At 45.4% G+C, this 17,500-nt stretch overlaps 1 protein-coding gene across 1 annotated transcript in view; it reads left to right on the plus strand.

The window, feature by feature from the left end:
* The window catches only part of LOC308695673 (SUN domain-containing ossification factor), a 29,115-nt gene extending 16,842 nt beyond the window's left edge, over positions 1-12,273 (plus strand). The window contains exons 7-12 of the mRNA XM_081373851.1: positions 5,425-5,540; positions 5,638-5,742; positions 5,837-5,970; positions 9,137-9,222; positions 9,353-9,402; positions 11,142-12,273. Coding sequence (XP_081229977.1) covers positions 5,425-5,540; positions 5,638-5,742; positions 5,837-5,970; positions 9,137-9,222; positions 9,353-9,402; positions 11,142-11,453 — 803 coding nt within the window. The 3' untranslated portion in view covers positions 11,454-12,273. The remainder of the gene's footprint in view (positions 1-5,424; positions 5,541-5,637; positions 5,743-5,836; positions 5,971-9,136; positions 9,223-9,352; positions 9,403-11,141) is intronic.
* The last annotated feature ends 5,227 nt before the right edge of the window (positions 12,274-17,500 follow it).

A 17,500-nucleotide genomic window follows, 5' to 3' on the forward strand; every position in this document is an offset into this window, starting at 1 on the left:
AGCACAGATGAGTTTGGCTGGCGGTGTGTGAAGCGCTGTGTGGATGTATCAGCACAGATGAGTTTGGCTGGTGTGTGAAGCGCTGTGGATGTTCAGCACAGATGAGTTTGGCTGGTGTTGTGAAGCGCTGTGGATGTTCAGCACAGATGAGTTTGGCTGGTGTGTGAAGCGCTGTGGATGTTCAGCACAGATGAGTTTGGCTGGTGTGTGAAGCGCTGTGGATGTTCAGCACAGATGAGTTTGGCTGGTGTGTGAAGCGCTGTGGATGTTCAGCACAGATGAGTTTGGCTGGTGTGTGAAGCGCTGTGGATGTTCAGCACAGATGAGTTTGGCTGGTGTGTGAAGCGCTGTGGATGTTCAGCACAGATGAGTTTGGCTGGTGTGTGAAGCGCTGTGGATGTTCAGCACAGATGAGTTTGGCTGGTGTGTGAAGCGCTGTGGATGTTCAGCACAGATGAGTTTGGCTGGTGTGTGAAGCGCTGTGGATGTTCAGCACAGATGAGTTTGGCTGGTGTGTGAAGCGCTGTGGATGTTCAGCACAGATGAGTTTGGCTGGTGTGTGAAGCGCTGTGGATGTTCAGCACAGATGAGTTTGGCTGGTGTGTGAAGCGCTGTGGATGTTCAGCACAGATGAGTTTGGCTGGTGTGTGAAGCGCTGTGGATGTTTAGCACAGATGAGTTTGGCTGGTGTGTGAAGCGCTGTGGATGTTCAGCACAGATGAGTTTGGCTGGTGTGTGAAGCGCTGTGGATGTTCAGCACAGATGAGTTTGGCTGGTGTGTGAAGCGCTGTGGATGTTCAGCACAGATGAGTTTGGCTGGTGTGTGAAGCGCTGTGGATGTTTAGCACAGATGAGTTTGGCTGGTGTGTGAAGCGCTGTGGATGTTCAGCACAGATGAGTTTGGCTGGTGTGTGAAGCGCTGTGGATGTTTAGCACAGATGAGTTTGGCTGGTGTGTGAAGCGCTGTGGATGTTCAGCACAGATGAGTTTGGCTGGTGTGTGAAGCGCTGTGGATGTTCAGCACAGATGAGTTTGGCTGGTGTGTGAAGCGCTGTGGATGTTCAGCACAGATGAGTTTGGCTGGTGTGTGAAGCGCTGTGGATGTTCAGCACAGATGAGTTTGGCTGGTGTGTGAAGCGCTGTGGATGTTCAGCACAGATGAGTTTGGCTGGTGTGTGAAGCGCTGTGGATGTTTAGCACAGATGAGTTTGGCTGGTGTGTGAAGCGCTGTGGATGTTCAGCACAGATGAGTTTGGCTGGTGTGTGAAGCGCTGTGGATGTTCAGCCACAATGAGTTTGGCTGGTGTGTGAAGCGCTGTGGATGTTCAGCACAGATGAGTTTGGCTGGTGTGTGAAGCGCTGTGGATGTTCAGCACAGATGAGTTTGGCTGGTGTGTGAAGCGCTGTGGATGTTCAGCACAGATGAGTTTGGCTGGTGTGTGAAGCGCTGTGGATGTTCAGCACAGATGAGTTTGGCTGGTGTGTGAAGCGCTGTGGATGTTCAGCACAGATGAGTTTGGCTGGTGTGTGAAGCGCTGTGGATGTTCAGCACAGATGAGTTTGGCTGGTGTGTGAAGCGCTGTGGATGTTCAGCACAGATGAGTTTGGCTGGTGTGTGAAGCGCTGTGGATGTTCAGCACAGATGAGTTTGGCTGGTGTGTGAAGCGCTGTGGATGTTCAGCACAGATGAGTTTGGCTGGTGTGTGAAGCGCTGTGGATGTTCAGCACAGATGAGTTTGGCTGGTGTGTGAAGCGCTGTGGATGTTCAGCACAGATGAGTTTGGCTGGTGTGTGAAGCGCTGTGGATGTTCAGCACAGATGAGTTTGGCTGGTGTGTGAAGCGCTGTGGATGTTCAGCACAGATGAGTTTGGCTGGTGTGTGAAGCGCTGTGGATGTTCAGCACAGATGAGTTTGGCTGGTGTGTGAAGCGCTGTGGATGTTCAGCACAGATGAGTTTGGCTGGTGTGTGAAGCGCTGTGGATGTTCAGCACAGATGAGTTTGGCTGGTGTGTGAAGCGCTGTGGATGTTCAGCACAGATGAGTTTGGCTGGTGTGTGAAGCGCTGTGGATGTTCAGCACAGATGAGTTTGGCTGGTGTGTGAAGCGCTGTGGATGTTCAGCACAGATGAGTTTGGCTGGTGTGTGAAGCGCTGTGGATGTTCAGCACAGATGAGTTTGGCTGGTGTGTGAAGCGCTGTGGATGTTCAGCACAGATGAGTTTGGCTGGTGTGTGAAGCGCTGTGGATGTTCAGCACAGATGAGTTTGGCTGGTGTGTGAAGCGCTGTGGATGTTCAGCACAGATGAGTTTGGCTGGTGTGTGAAGCGCTGTGGATGTTTCAGCACAGATGAGTTTGGCTGGTGTGTGAAGCGCTGTGGATGTTCAGCACAGATGAGTTTGGCTGGTGTGTGAAGCGCTGTGGATGTTTAGCACAGATGAGTTTGGCTGGTGTGTGAAGCGCTGTGGATGTTTAGCACAGATGAGTTTGGCTGGTGTGTGAAGCGCTGTGGATGTTTAGCACAGATGAGTTTGGCTGGTGTGTGAAGCGCTGTGGATGTTCAGCACAGATGAGTTTGGCTGGTGTGTGAAGCGCTGTGGATGTTCAGCACAGATGAGTTTGGCTGGTGTGTGAAGCGCTGTGGATGTTCAGCACAGATGAGTTTGGCTGGTGTGTGAAGCGCTGTGGATGTTTAGCACAGATGAGTTTGGCTGGTGTGTGAAGCGCTGTGGATGTTCAGCACAGATGAGTTTGGCTGGTGTGTGAAGCGCTGTGGATGTTTAGCACAGATGAGTTTGGCTGGTGTGTGAAGCGCTGTGGATGTTCAGCACAGCATGAGTTTGGCTGGTGTGTGAAGCGCTGTGGATGTTTAGCACAGATGAGTTTGGCTGGTGTGTGAAGCGCTGTGGATGTTCAGCACAGATGAGTTTGGCTGGTGTGTGAAGCGCTGTGGATGTTCAGCACAGATGAGTTTGGCTGGTGTGTGAAGCGCTGTGGATGTTTAGCACAGATGAGTTTGGCTGGTGTGTGAAGCGCTGTGGATGTTCAGCACAGATGAGTTTGGCTGGTGTGTGAAGCGCTGTGGATGTTTAGCACAGATGAGTTTGGCTGGTGTGTGAAGCGCTGTGGATGTTTAGCACAGATGAGTTTGGCTGGTGTGTGAAGCGCTGTGGATGTTCAGCACAGATGAGTTTGGCTGGTGTGTGAAGCGCTGTGGATGTTCAGCACAGATGAGTTTGGCTGGTGTGTGAAGCGCTGTGGATGTTCAGCACAGATGAGTTTGGCTGGTGTGTGAAGCGCTGTGGATGTTCAGCACGCATGAGTTTGGCTGGTGTGTGAAGCGCTGTGGATGTTTAGCACAGATGAGTTTGGCTGGTGTGTGAAGCGCTGTGGATGTTCAGCACAGATGAGTTTGGCTGGTGTGTGAAGCGCTGTGGATGTTCAGCACAGATGAGTTTGGCTGGTGTGTGAAGCGCTGTGGATGTTCAGCACAGATGAGTTTGGCTGGTGTGTGAAGCGCTGTGGATGTTCAGCACAGATGAGTTTGGCTGGTGTGTGAAGCGCTGTGGATGTTTAGCACAGATGAGTTTGGCTGGTGTGTGAAGCGCTGTGGATGTTCAGCACAGATGAGTTTGGCTGGTGTGTGAAGCGCTGTGGATGTTCAGCACAGATGAGTTTGGCTGGTGTGTGAAGCGCTGTGGATGTTTAGCACAGATGAGTTTGGCTGGTGTGTGAAGCGCTGTGGATGTTCAGCACAGATGAGTTTGGCTGGTGTGTGAAGCGCTGTGGATGTTCAGCACAGATGAGTTTGGCTGGTGTGTGAAGCGCTGTGGATGTTCAGCACAGATGAGTTTGGCTGGTGTGTGAAGCGCTGTGGATGTTTAGCACAGATGAGTTTGGCTGGTGTGTGAAGCGCTGTGGATGTTCAGCACAGATGAGTTTGGCTGGTGTGTGAAGCGCTGTGGATGTTCAGCACAGATGAGTTTGGCTGGTGTGTGAAGCGCTGTGGATGTTTAGCACAGATGAGTTTGGCTGGTGTGTGAAGCGCTGTGGATGTTCAGCACAGATGAGTTTGGCTAGTGTGTGAAGCGCTGTGGATGTTCAGCACAGATGAGTTTGGCTGGTGTGTGAAGCGCTGTGGATGTTCAGCACAGATGAGTTTGGCTGGTGTGTGAAGCGCTGTGGATGTTTAGCACAGATGAGTTTGGCTGGTGTGTGAAGCGCTGTGGATGTTCAGCACAGATGAGTTTGGCTGGTGTGTGAAGCGCTGTGGATGTTCAGCACAGATGAGTTTGGCTGGTGTGTGAAGCGCTGTGGATGTTCAGCACAGATGAGTTTGGCTGGTGTGTGAAGCGCTGTGGATGTTCAGCACAGATGAGTTTGGCTGGTGTGTGAAGCGCTGTAGATGTTTAGCACAGATGAGTTTGGCTGGTGTGTGAAGCGCTGTGGATGTTCAGCACAGATGAGTTTGGCTGGTGTGTGAAGCGCTGTGGATGTTCAGCACAGATGAGTTTGGCTGGTGTGTGAAGCGCTGTGGATGTTCAGCACAGATGAGTTTGGCTGGTGTGTGAAGCGCTGTGGATGTTCAGCACAGATGAGTTTGGCTGGTGTGTGAAGCGCTGTGGATGTTCAGCACAGATGAGTTTGGCTGGTGTGTGAAGCGCTGTGGATGTTCAGCACAGATGAGTTTGGCTGGTGTGTGAAGCGCTGTGGATGTTTAGCACAGATGAGTTTGGCTGGTGTGTGAAGCGCTGTGGATGTTCAGCACAGATGAGTTTGGCTGGTGTGTGAAGCGCTGTGGATGTTCAGCACAGATGAGTTTGGCTGGTGTGTGAAGCGCTGTGGATGTTTAGCACAGATGAGTTTGGCTGGTGTGTGAAGCGCTGTGGATGTTCAGCACAGATGAGTTTGGCTGGTGTGTGAAGCGCTGTGGATGTTCAGCACAGATGAGTTTGGCTGGTGTGTGAAGCGCTGTGGATGTTCAGCACAGATGAGTTTGGCTGGTGTGTGAAGCGCTGTGGATGTTCAGCACAGATGAGTTTGGCTGGTGTGTGAAGCGCTGTGGATGTTCAGCACAGATGAGTTTGGCTGGTGTGTGAAGCGCTGTGGATGTTTAGCACAGATGAGTTTGGCTGGTGTGTGAAGCGCTGTGGATGTTTAGCACAGATGAGTTTGGCTGGTGTGTGAAGCGCTGTGGATGTTTAGCACAGATGAGTTTGGCTGGTGTGTGAAGCGCTGTGGATGTTCAGCACAGATGAGTTTGGCTGGTGTGTGAAGCGCTGTGGATGTTCAGCACAGATGAGTTTGGCTGGTGTGTGAAGCGCTGTGGATGTTCAGCACAGATGAGTTTGGCTGGTGTGTGAAGCGCTGTGGATGTTCAGCACAGATGTCTGCACTGTGATGGTGCTGTGAGACTGTGGTCACAGTGAGACTGGTTGATCTGGCTGTGTGCAGGTACAGGAAGCAGGTGGAGGAGATGCAGAGAGCCTTCAACAAAACCATCATCAAGCTGCAGAACACCTCCAGAACGGCCGAGGAGCAGGTCAGCAGGACACCAGATCTGTGTGTGTGTGTGTGTGTGTGTGTGTGTGTGTGTGTGTCGGACACCATATAACGTGTCCTCCTGCTCTCGACTGCAGGACCAGAGGCAGACGGACTCGATCCAGGCGCTGCAGGCTCAGCTGGAGAACGTGACGCGACTCGTCCTCGGCCTGTCTGTCAGCGTGAGTCGGCTACAGCAAGAGGTACTCCTCCATTGCCTGAGACTAGCAGTCGTCCTGCTTCATGTCTGTGTCCAGCCTGCAGGGTCAGGGATGATGATGTTGCTGTGTTCTGCAGGTGTCGGACAGGCAGAGCTACATCCTACTGTGTCTGGTCCTCTGTGTGCTTCTCGCACTGCTGATCTGTGCCAACTACCGTCAGATGTGTGAGAGTCCTGCGCTCGACACGTACAGATCCTGCTGCCCTGAGAGGTGAGGAGACGCCACACGGGTCATGTGACTCCTACATGTGTCCCGTCAGCCTGTCTGAGATGATGGGAAATGGTAGAATTCAGGGCTAACAGAGAGAAACCTGAGCGTGTCGACGCTCTTAAAGTCTACTGAACAATTCATGTGTAATAGTTATTACTGCATAAATATGTACACACTATAATCAGCGTTTCTTGGGAGTGTATGGCTCAGAGTACTTAAAACACCAGACATGATAGATATGATTGAACAGGTGTGTAGGCTAAACATTGATTATCTTTGTGAAAAACAGCATGAAAGGCTTCAGTTCAGAGCGACACAAAAGCACTTCTGCTCATCCTAGTTAAACGGATCAGATGAACCTTCGTAATGAGGAGAATAGTGCACAGATATTAGCTAAGTTTCCATCCAGTTGTCAATCGAATTATCTGAAGTTCGGTAAAAAAAACTCTGGTTAAAGTGTGTTTGCATCAAACGGCTTTAAAGCAAATAAAAACCTGTGCGTAATGACGTCACATACTGTTTTGCGATCAAATTGGTATATCAAATTGATTTGAGACATTTTAAGGTTTTTCCATTCATTTTCGCACTGAATCGCACAACATTCAAGCAATCATTTGCGAACAAAGTTTTGCTAGACAAAATGGATCATGCCATCAACAAATGATCAATATTGCACAAGTTGTAATAGTGCTTAGAGTCCTGCACGAGTCCATTTTTGGAGACCCGCCCCCGCCCGTACCCGCAAAGTTCAGCACCAGATCCAACCCGTCACCCGTGATAATATCAAAATTAAATACGCACCCGCCCAGACCCGTTAATATTTGGCCCGTTACCTGACCCGTTCCCGCGATAAATCACACACAAGCTTCATTCCAATTAAAGTGCTTTATTTTTTATCTTGCACCTCTCTCAACATCACAATAGCCTCATGAATGGGCTAATGAGCGCTAAAGTGTGCTTTGTTTTGCGCCATTCAAGTAGCCTAGGCTACCTCCAGTTCACGCGCCAGCGCCTCCGTGTCCTGATTATATATTGCCTGTTATATTTACATCTTATTTATTAAATCCAGGCAATTGGTTGATGAAACAATGATTAAAATTAAGATGCAATTAATACAAAACGAAATTCACTTAAAAGAAAGGTTTTCTACAAAAACAAACTTAATGAAGTGGTCAAAATCATGTCTGCCCACTCCATTTGTCTCCCGATATTCGGGATCATCTTATCTTATTCATGCTTTTCACTTTTCATATAATCAACATGAAATTTAAATCTACTGCCCTACAGTAGGCCTACAGAGAAATTTAATGTCGGAGCGTTGCCGGTGAGCATGTGGGGGGAGAGATAAGATTTTTGATCAATCATCGCATATTATTTTGCTTGATATACCAATTCTTAATATTTAGTGTTTTAAATGCCTGTTTGAGATCTGTGAAAGTTTCAATTGTAGGTTCGTGGCCTGAGTGTTGCAATTTCGGTTTCATTTCGCATATAGCCTACAGCCCTTAATCTGACACCACGGGTTTTTATTTAAAAGAAAGAGCGTAGCCTACGTTTGTATGTAGGCCTATATATGGGCAATTTATATACACAATACTTACTAAAATATAATTAATATAATTTTATTGCATTTGTATTAGTTGTTTGAAGAGTAAAATAAAAAAAATCGGTCGGTCTTAATGTAAGTTTACAACCGGCAAGTCAGTAGGACTAAAAGGAGAAAAAAATAATTGTGTCTGTCCTAAATTGACAGGGTCGGTCGGGTTACGGCAAACAAGAATATTTTTAAGGATGGCCTGACTAAAACACATATGTGTAATGGTAGGCTCATTTAGACATACAAATATTGCACATATTTTTCATCCGCTGCCCGCCCGCAAGGAGTTCATTATCCGCCCGCATCCCCGCCCGTGAATTTTAGGAATATCACAATCCACCCGTTTTAGCCACTTTTATGCGGGTACCCGACCCGTTGCAGGGCTCTAATAGTGCTTATGTGTCAGCTGATAGCGACATTATTTGACTATTATGGCATTTCTTAGATTTTTGCTACCTAAAATAGCCGTTTTATTTTTCTGGTAAATTAAATTCAAAAAGTATCTTGTGTCCTTGTTTGTCCACTTACATCTGTCTTTGTTGACACCCGCCATGTGTGCAAACCATAGACAGTATAGAAGTGCAAACAGAGCGGCAATACTGGGCGGAAATTAACTAAACTACTTCTTTTGTGGCGGGTTGCAACCATAAAATGACCTAAAACTTAATAATCGCAATTCATTATTTATTCAGCAAATAACGTTTCCATCAACGTTTATCGCATAAGCCGTATATCGATCAAGATAAAATCCGATGAGACCGAACGTATTTCATTTGAGTCGATATTCATGAAATTCAGTCGAATTTTACTGTTTCCATAAGGCATTTTTCATTCGATATCACTTAATTCGGATAAAAACGTGTGTATGGAAACAAAGCTATTGTGTGCGCAACAGCTTGTGTAGTGCATCTGTTCAGCTGTTCACTGAGCCGTGTTCATCAGGTTTTAGGTACTGAATGAGGAGGTTCATTCAGTCCGCTACTCCTGACCACCGCATTCAGAATCACCAATACACTCCAGAAATAGACCTTTATGTTCAGATTATATATCATAATGGGAACATCTTGAAGTGAGTTTTACCCTTCAGACTGAATGTGCACATGCTGTTTGAAGATGCTAAATGGAGAATGGTGTGACGGATGGAAGAGTTTCTGTCAACTAAATATCAACGTCCGAATAATATACTGTCTGTTCCTCAAATAAAGCTACTGAATGTATCCAGAAGACCTGGAATATACTGCAGTTATAATACTTTGTTTGTTCTTTTTTGAGCTTAACAGTAACAATAATAACTCCCAGTTTCTGATTTGAATTGGTCAAATACCCGATCAGACAGAAGGTCCATATGAAGCCAGTAGTGATTCTCGGTGTCAGATTGCTTCATCACGAGTGCAGAGAAGTACTGCTGTAGAGACCCTGTCAGAGGCAACCGTTATCTTCCTTAAATGTCTTCAACCCGTTCTCCAAGGCTAACATCTCACAGGACATGTTGCAGGAGCGACTCTGAGCACATCCATCATGAGCATGTGATGTTGTGTTGTTAACCCAGCTCATTCCTGCTGTTTCCAGAGAGCCGCTGTCTGATGAAGAGCCTGTGATCCTGAGACGCAGAGCCTCTGACCCGCCCTCGCTCCCGTCCCTCCAGACGCCTGAAGGTCAGTTACTGACCCACAATCTTTCCTCGCATCATGTGTTTTGTTGAAGATTTCACTGAGTGATCAGACACATAAGTGGCTTTGACATTTTCTGCAGTAAAACACTTGCTGTTGTTGCTCTTTATTTCAGGAGGTTCAGAAGAAACCAGCAGCCTTAAGCAGTGTCCTATCAGTAGAAAAGTAAGATGGATGTTTCTGACTTCATGATGCAGTGGTTCTCTTTCAAGGGAACTCAAGCTGTGTAGAAACGCTGTGGGAATGCCCCCTGCGGGATTGCTTCATGAAGCACGTATGGAATCAGTCCAATGACGTGACGGAACATCATTGGCGGGTGACGTCATCAACCAGGAAACTATGAAGCACACCTGAACCATCAGCGTCAGCTTCTCTATCTTCAGCGAGCGCACTGTGTGAATCTGTGTCCCTGGTGTTACTTTGTCAGTCTTTAGAAGTTGCTAGGCAGGAGTTTTTCACCATATATCTCTATATATAAAAGAAAAAAAACTATATAATGGCGAGCGAACAACATTTTAGGAAGTGTGTTCATCCCTGCACTCGATATCTCACGGGTGGGGATACACACCAACTATGTGTTGTTTGTTTGGGAGTGCTCTCGAGGGAGCTGATTGTGAGCAGCTACCGTTAAGAACGCTGCGCTCCCGCCAATCGCTCTTCGAGGAGGGCGGTTCGGTTCGCGCTCCCGGCGGCTTCAGTCGTGGGGTGAGTGAGGAGGTCAGAGAGGAAATTCGTACCGACAACACATCAGTGGTCTCCTAAATAAACCATCGGGGGGTCTGCGGTTGCGCCCCCAATGTTAGATCCTCCTGTGGGCCCAAGGGAAGTTTGTCTCTCTGAAGGCAATCTACATCCCTGGGTAAATAAATCAGGGAGCAGACATCCTGTCGAGGCTCTCCCTGGCTCCGTTCGAGCCCATTGAAGAAGTTTCTGAGAAATATCTCACTTTAAAGACTTTATTTCTCTTCGCTATTACGTCTCTGAAGAAAATTTGAGACATTCAAGCACTCTGGGTATCTCCCTCGTGCCTGGAATTCTTGCCTGGTATAGTAAAGGGTTTTCTTCCAGAGACCAGGCTATGTTCCTATGGTCCCTACTAATATTATAAGACCAATTGTACTGCAAGCCTTCTGTCCTCCTGCCTTTCTGACGTCAGACCAAGAGAAACTAAATCTGCTCTGCCCTGTCAGGGCCCTTGATGCTTACCACAGAGCTGCCCTGTGGAGGAAACCTGAACAGATTTGGCTGTACGAGCTCACTCGACTAGGAGTATAGCTGCCTCTAAAGCTTTATTGTCAGAGGAGTTTCGCTCCATGATGTTTGTGATGCGGCAGGCTGGTCCTCACCGCACACATTCGTGAGGTTCTACGATCTTGACTTCAGCTCCACTCCAGGGGCGCAGGTGCTTTTGTCTTAATGTGCGCACTGACTTCACACGGATGGACACTTGCTCTTATGGCGATGTGGGTATTAGCGTTGCCACAGCGTTTCGACACAGCGTGTGTTCCCTTAAAAGGGAACGTGTGTAACCTTAGTTCCCTGAAGAAGGAATGAGACGCTGCATCACCCTGCCATACTGCCGCCATACTCCCAGCATGCTCACCGTGATCGGCTAGCTTCAGCCTGTCAGAAGCTGACGCTGTTTGGTGTACTTGATAGATTCCTGGTCGACGACGTCACCGGCCTTTGACGTTCTGTCACGCCATTGGACTGATACCATACGGCTTCATGACGCAATCACGCAGGGGCATTCCCACAGCGTTTCGACGCAGCATCTCGTTCCCTCTTCAGGGAACTTGGGTTACACACGTAACCGAGACGTTTTTCTGGGCAGTAAAAGCCATAAAGCATTCATAGCGTTTATCAGTGAGGAAATAATCACTGTTGGTTTGTCTTTGTTGCAGAAGAAGCATAGGCTGAAGCTCAGCAGGAGTCTAGAGACACGAGCCGCTCCACCGGTCGCTGGTGTGATTCCTCAGAGCACGATTGGCCCTCAGGCTTTGGAGGTCAGAGACGTGATGTCAGACGGCTCTGAGGGCTCCTCGCATTCTGAAGAGACTCTGTTCTGCGGATTCACCAGCTGTGCACGTCTGTGTGAGACGATTCCTGCGCCGGGACGCTGGACGCAGAGCAAACGGCAGAAAACTCCAGAACTGCTGCATCAGCCTCCGCAGCGCAGCGTCCCGCTCAATCTGACCCGGGGTCTGACACACTGACCCGCACTGGACCCGCACTGGACCCGCACTGACCCGCACTGACCCGCACCGGACACACTGACCCGCCCTGGACACACTGGACCCGCACTGGACACACTGACCCGCACTGGACACACTGACCCGCACTGGACACACTGACACACACTGACCCGCCCTGGACACACTGACCCGCACTGGACACACTGACCCGCACTGGACACACTGACCCGCACTGGACACACTGATCCGCACTGGACACACTGACCCGCACTGGACACACTGATCCGCACTGGACACACTGACCCGCACTGGACACACTGACCCGCCCTGGACACACTGACCCGCACTGGACACACTGACCCGCACTGGACACACTGACACACACTGACCCGCACTGACCCGCCCTGGACACACTGACCCGCCCTGGACACACTGACCCGCTCTGGACACACTGACCCGCACTGGACACACTGACCCGCCCTGGACACACTGACCCGCCCTGGACACACTGACCCGCACTGGACACACTGACCCGCCCTGGACACACTGACCCGCCCTGGACACACTGACCCGCACTGGACACACTGACCCGCACTGGACACACTGACCCGCCCTGGACACACTGACCCGCCCTGGACACACTGACCCGCACCGGACACACTGACCCGCCGCTGTTGTGAACACTCTTACACTGGACCTGCTTGCACTGTTCCAACACACTGGACGCTAAAATCGTCTGCCGTCTCTATTCAACACAGATTTCTACAGTTTGGGATTATTCTTTTGTAATAATGTGCCACTGGCCTTTCAGACAATCATAAATAAAATATAAATAATTTAACTGCTGCATTGATTTTCCTATATTTATAGTGTATTCTGACAAATGCATTCACCCTCAGGTCATTACTTTTTTCTGCTTGAATATGTATATATTCCGATAATAATTATCAAATACACTCACCGGACACTTTATTAGTAACACATTGCTAATACCTGGTCGGATCCCTTTTTGTCTTCAGAACTGCCCTAATTCTTCGTGGCAGAGATTGCACAAGCTGCTGGAAACATTCCTCAGAGATTTTGGTCTATATCTACATGATAGTATCACGCAGATGCTGCAGATTTATGGGCTGCACATCCATGATGCGAATCTCCCCTTCCAGCACATCCCAAAGCTACTCACAACAACTATGTTCCTTTTTAGAAAGAAATGATATCTGCGAGGATTTCCAGTCAGGATTTAGACCGTACCATAGTACCGAGACAGCTCTCGTTAGAGTGACACATGATTTGCTCTTATCATCCAATCTTGGTTGTATCTCGCTACCTTAGTGCTGCATTTGACACTATTGACCACAACATCCTTCTGAATAGACTCGAAAATTATGTTGGCATTAGTGGAATTCCACTAATGCCAACATAATTTTTTAGTCTATTCTAGTCTATTGGCATGGTTCGAATCATACTTATCTGACCGTTATAAGTTTGTAATAGTAAATTCTCATATCGATCACAAGTTCAGTATGGCGTACCACAAGGCTCAGTACTAGGGCCGCTGCTGTTCACTCTGTACATGCTACCCTCACACACACACACTCTGTACATGCTACCCTCACACACACACACACACACACACTCTGTACATGCTACCCTTGGGAGATATCATTAGGAAACATGGAATTAGCTTTCACTGTTATGCCGATGATACTCAGCTCTATATTTCTTCACACCCTGACGAAACTTACCTATTCACAAAATTTACGGAATGCATAGCGGATATAAAAAACTGGATGACTAGTAATGTCCTGGTCCTAGACACGGCCACAACACGTGTAGTCAGCCGAATCCAGGCCGTATCTATACTCAATCACATCATCTAGATAATTCTGGACTCCATGAAGGCCTTTCAGTATTGTAACCATAATTTTTTTTAAAGATGCCGGCGCCAAGCCACACGGTACCCGACGAAATCGAAATAACCATTCATGAGTGATGAAAGCCGTCAGATCTCGGCTGTCCTTGTGAAGCGTCACTTGGAGGTGTGTGTTCCCCTTTAATTCAGTGAACAAGTCCTCCATGTGTGGAAGTGGGTGGCTATCGATTATTACTGCCCTGTTTGGCTCCCGCAAATCCACACTTAAACAAATTTCTCAGCTTTTCTTTGTTGTCACCACAATAGGGGACAGCCATGGGGAGGCATCCACCCTCTCAGTGATGCTTTCAGCTTGTAGACGACAAAGTTTACTAGGAAACTGCATGCCTAATTGACAAAGACGTCTGCGCAGTTTTTTGCTGTACTGACTCTTACTTTCACCCGATGGACAAAGCCTTTAGCGCCACTGTTGTGAGGTCAAGGTCATCGCAAGGGCAAGAGGTCAATCAATTACACGGTCATCAATCATCAATTACACGGTCATCAATCATCAATTACACGGTCATCAATCATCAATTACACGGTCATCAATCATCAATCATACGGTCATCAATCTTTTTTGACACATGCTGTATCTTAACACTACTCCCTCCCTACCTGTCTGTTTAAATCATGTTTTGCCTCTCCATGCCCTGTCGTCTTGAGTATAATAAACTATTTAGTAACTTTATATATAGAGTGTTGTGAGTGGGTGTTGTGCCTGCTGCGCTTAAAATCGCTGCTGTAACACCGGTACCAAAAAAGCACAATGTAGACTGGGTAAACATCAATATTTTTTAATGCCTTTTCCAATCTGCCCTTTCTTGCTAAAATGCTTGAGCGCAGTGTGGCTTCGCAGTTATACACTCACCTCACTTTACACAATCTGTTTGAGCCCGATTTTAAAATTGCCGCTTTAGAGCAAATCTTCCTTTTATGTCTAAAATACTAGAAAAAGTTGTGTCTGCCCAACTGGGCTCTTTCTTGCAAGAAAATGACACCTATGAAAAGTTTCAGTCTGGATTCAGGCCGCATCATAGCACTGAAACTGCGCTCATTAAAATCACAAATGATTTACTCTTAGCTTCTGACCAAGGCTGTATCTCAATATTAGTTTTACTTGATCTTAAAGATGCGTTCGATACTATAGATCACACAATACTCTTAGATCGACTACAAAATTATACTGGCGTTCAAGGACAAGCATTAAGCTGGTTGAGATCATACTTATCTGACCGCTATCATTTTGTCTATTTAAATGGAGAAAAATCGATCATAACTCCAGTAAACTATGGAGTGCCGCAAGGATCTGTGTTAGGCCCTCTATTATTCTCAATATATATGCTGCCACTTGGAAATATTATAAGGAAACATGGAATTAGTTTCCATTGTTATGCTGATGACACTCAAATCTATATTTCATCACGGCCAGATGAAAACGCTAAATTATCCAAACTGACAGAGTGTGTTAAAGATATAAAAGATTGGATGACGCGCAATTTTCTTTTATTAAATCCAGACAAGACAGAGGTACTACTTATCGGTTCAAAAAACCACCCACAAAACCTCTCACATTACAACTTTAACATAGTAGGATGTCCTGTTACTTCATCCTCTACAGTAAAAGACCTGGGTGTTATACTAGACTGCAACCTGTCTTTTGAAAATCATATTTCATATGTTACAAGAACAGCCTTTTTCCACCTTAGAAACATTGCTAAGCTACGTAATATCCTATAAGTTGTTGTGTGAAACATGCAATTTATTCTGTTATGACTCATATAAACAGGCTTATATTGGCTATAATAATGCCTTTATGTAAAGGAAAACACTGTAATAGATTTCTTACAAGGGAAATCTTTATGTAAAGGAAATCATTATTATTGGTTTAGAAAAGACACTGAGATATGTTTTGATAAACTGTTTTATTGGTTTATAGAAAAGACACCACAACTGTTGTTTGTAAAGTCATTTATTGAGAAGATGGTTTATAAAGAAAAACAGACCACACTGAATGTTGTAAGCATTTATTAAGCATATGGCAGAGTAGAGAGAAATTGAAAATGTATTAGAAAGAGCTTTACCAAAGAAAGAAGAAAAATGCAATCATTACCGTCTATGTGTTGCGGACGAGACACAGAAGATACAGCGATGAAGAAAGGGTCCAGAAGAAGGAGGACGGAGAGACAAAGGCTTTATAACCAAGGCCTAGGGGTTTCCAGGAGAGGATGACCAATGAACAAGTTATAGGGAGTTTCCAGGAGGAGATTTCTGAAGATGTCCAAAAGTTGATGGACTTTAAAAGAGCTGGAATGAAGATGTCCAGTCAGACGCTGATTCACCAAGGACGGCCTCTCCGGGGTTAGATGCCTTGCCATTGCGCCTCATGAAGATGAAAGCTTGCAAATTATTTGGTTTTGATTTACTTTTATTTTTATTTTATATATTAGTACCGTTTATGTAAACTAGTTAACCTGTATTTAATAAAAAATACAGATAATTAAAATTAAGAAGCTCGCCTGCCATAAGTCTCTGTTTTACAAAATATTGAGCTGAACTAAGTCTTTCGACTAGATTGTGAGTATTGACATGCTTATTGTTTAGAACGAATTTGACTTACTTTTACCTAACCTGAGAATAAACAAAATAAGGTAGAAGGTGTCTATATTTAAGACCCAAACAAGGGGTTAAATTAAGCACCATAAAACAAAATATATATATATATATATAGGTGTAATTAATAGACATCTCTCTGGTGGCATATATCGCTGTAGAGCCACAGTTAAAGGTGGTATCAGCGATTTCAGGCCCAAACATAAATGATCACATTCATCTAATATTTCGCTAGCTGCCCGCCCCATAAGCATACTGTCAAAAAAACGCGTCTCTCTAGGTAGCCTAGGCTCTGAGATCTGCACACAAAAACAGCTGTTTTCAGTCTGTTTGGCCAAATAATCAAAACCCAAACAAATAGTGTTCCAACCAATCACCGACAGGGGCGGGTGTTGTGAGGTTTTCGCGTGCAGCCGTCATAGGCAGCCGTGCACGAGCGCAAAACCTCACAACACCCGCCCTGTCGATGATTGGTTGGAACACTATTTGTTTTGGTTTTGAGTGATGTTGATACCAACTGTTTTTGTGTGGTACATTTTTTGACATTGAGATTTATACATCATATGAAAGCTGAATAAATAAGCTTTCCATTGATGTATGATTTGTTAAGATAGAACAATATTTGGCCGATACAACTGAAAATCTGGAGTCTGAGGGTGCTACAAAATCGAAACATTGAGAAAATCGTCTTTAAAGTTGTCCATTTATGTTTGCAATATTGCTATATTCACTCACAAAAATAAATGTTTATAAATTTATGGTAGGACATTTACAAAATATAAAACATGATCTTTATTTAATATCTTAATGATTTTTTGGAATAAAAGAAAAATCGATAATTTTGAACCATACAATGTATTGTTGGCTATTGCCACAAACACCCTGTGCGACTTGTGACTGGTTTTGTGATCCAGGGTCACTAATGATTTGCTGCTCAAGAAACTTATTATCTTATTATCAATGTTCATATTTTTTTTGGAAACTGATACATTTTATATGTCAGGATTATTTGATGAATAGAAAGTTCAAAAGAACAGCATTTATTTGAAATAGAATCTTTCGGAACATTATAGCCTGCGCCTGAATGTGACACTGAATGTGTCCTTGATTAATAAAGTATTAATTACTTTAAAAAAACTATTGACCCCAAATGTTACCTGTATACAATACTTTTATGAAATAATTTATATCTATAACATTATTATTTGTTAGAAAGAAATTCTAAGTCAAGTTAAATTAAATGGTGCACTTGTGTATGTGAAGTGATTTTTTTTTTTTATAAAAGTGAGTTTATAAAATGTTTATGTTCAGGAAAATTCTGTGAAATTTGTATAAAATCTGGTTTAAATAAAAAAAATTGTATAAAATGTATTGTTCATTGATCTCTTTAAATAGATTTTTAACTATATAAGGTTTTCGTGTCATTTGGAGCGACCACTTATCATGTGGTGTGACCAATAAAAGCTATCACTGTATTAAATATAAAATAAAATATCTTATTTCTGTGGCTGAAATATGAATCACTGATACAGTATGCTTTAGT

The sequence above is a fragment of the Scardinius erythrophthalmus genome, assembly GCF_964197995.2.
Source record: "Scardinius erythrophthalmus genome assembly, chromosome: 9".
NCBI lineage: Eukaryota > Metazoa > Chordata > Actinopteri > Cypriniformes > Leuciscidae > Scardinius > Scardinius erythrophthalmus.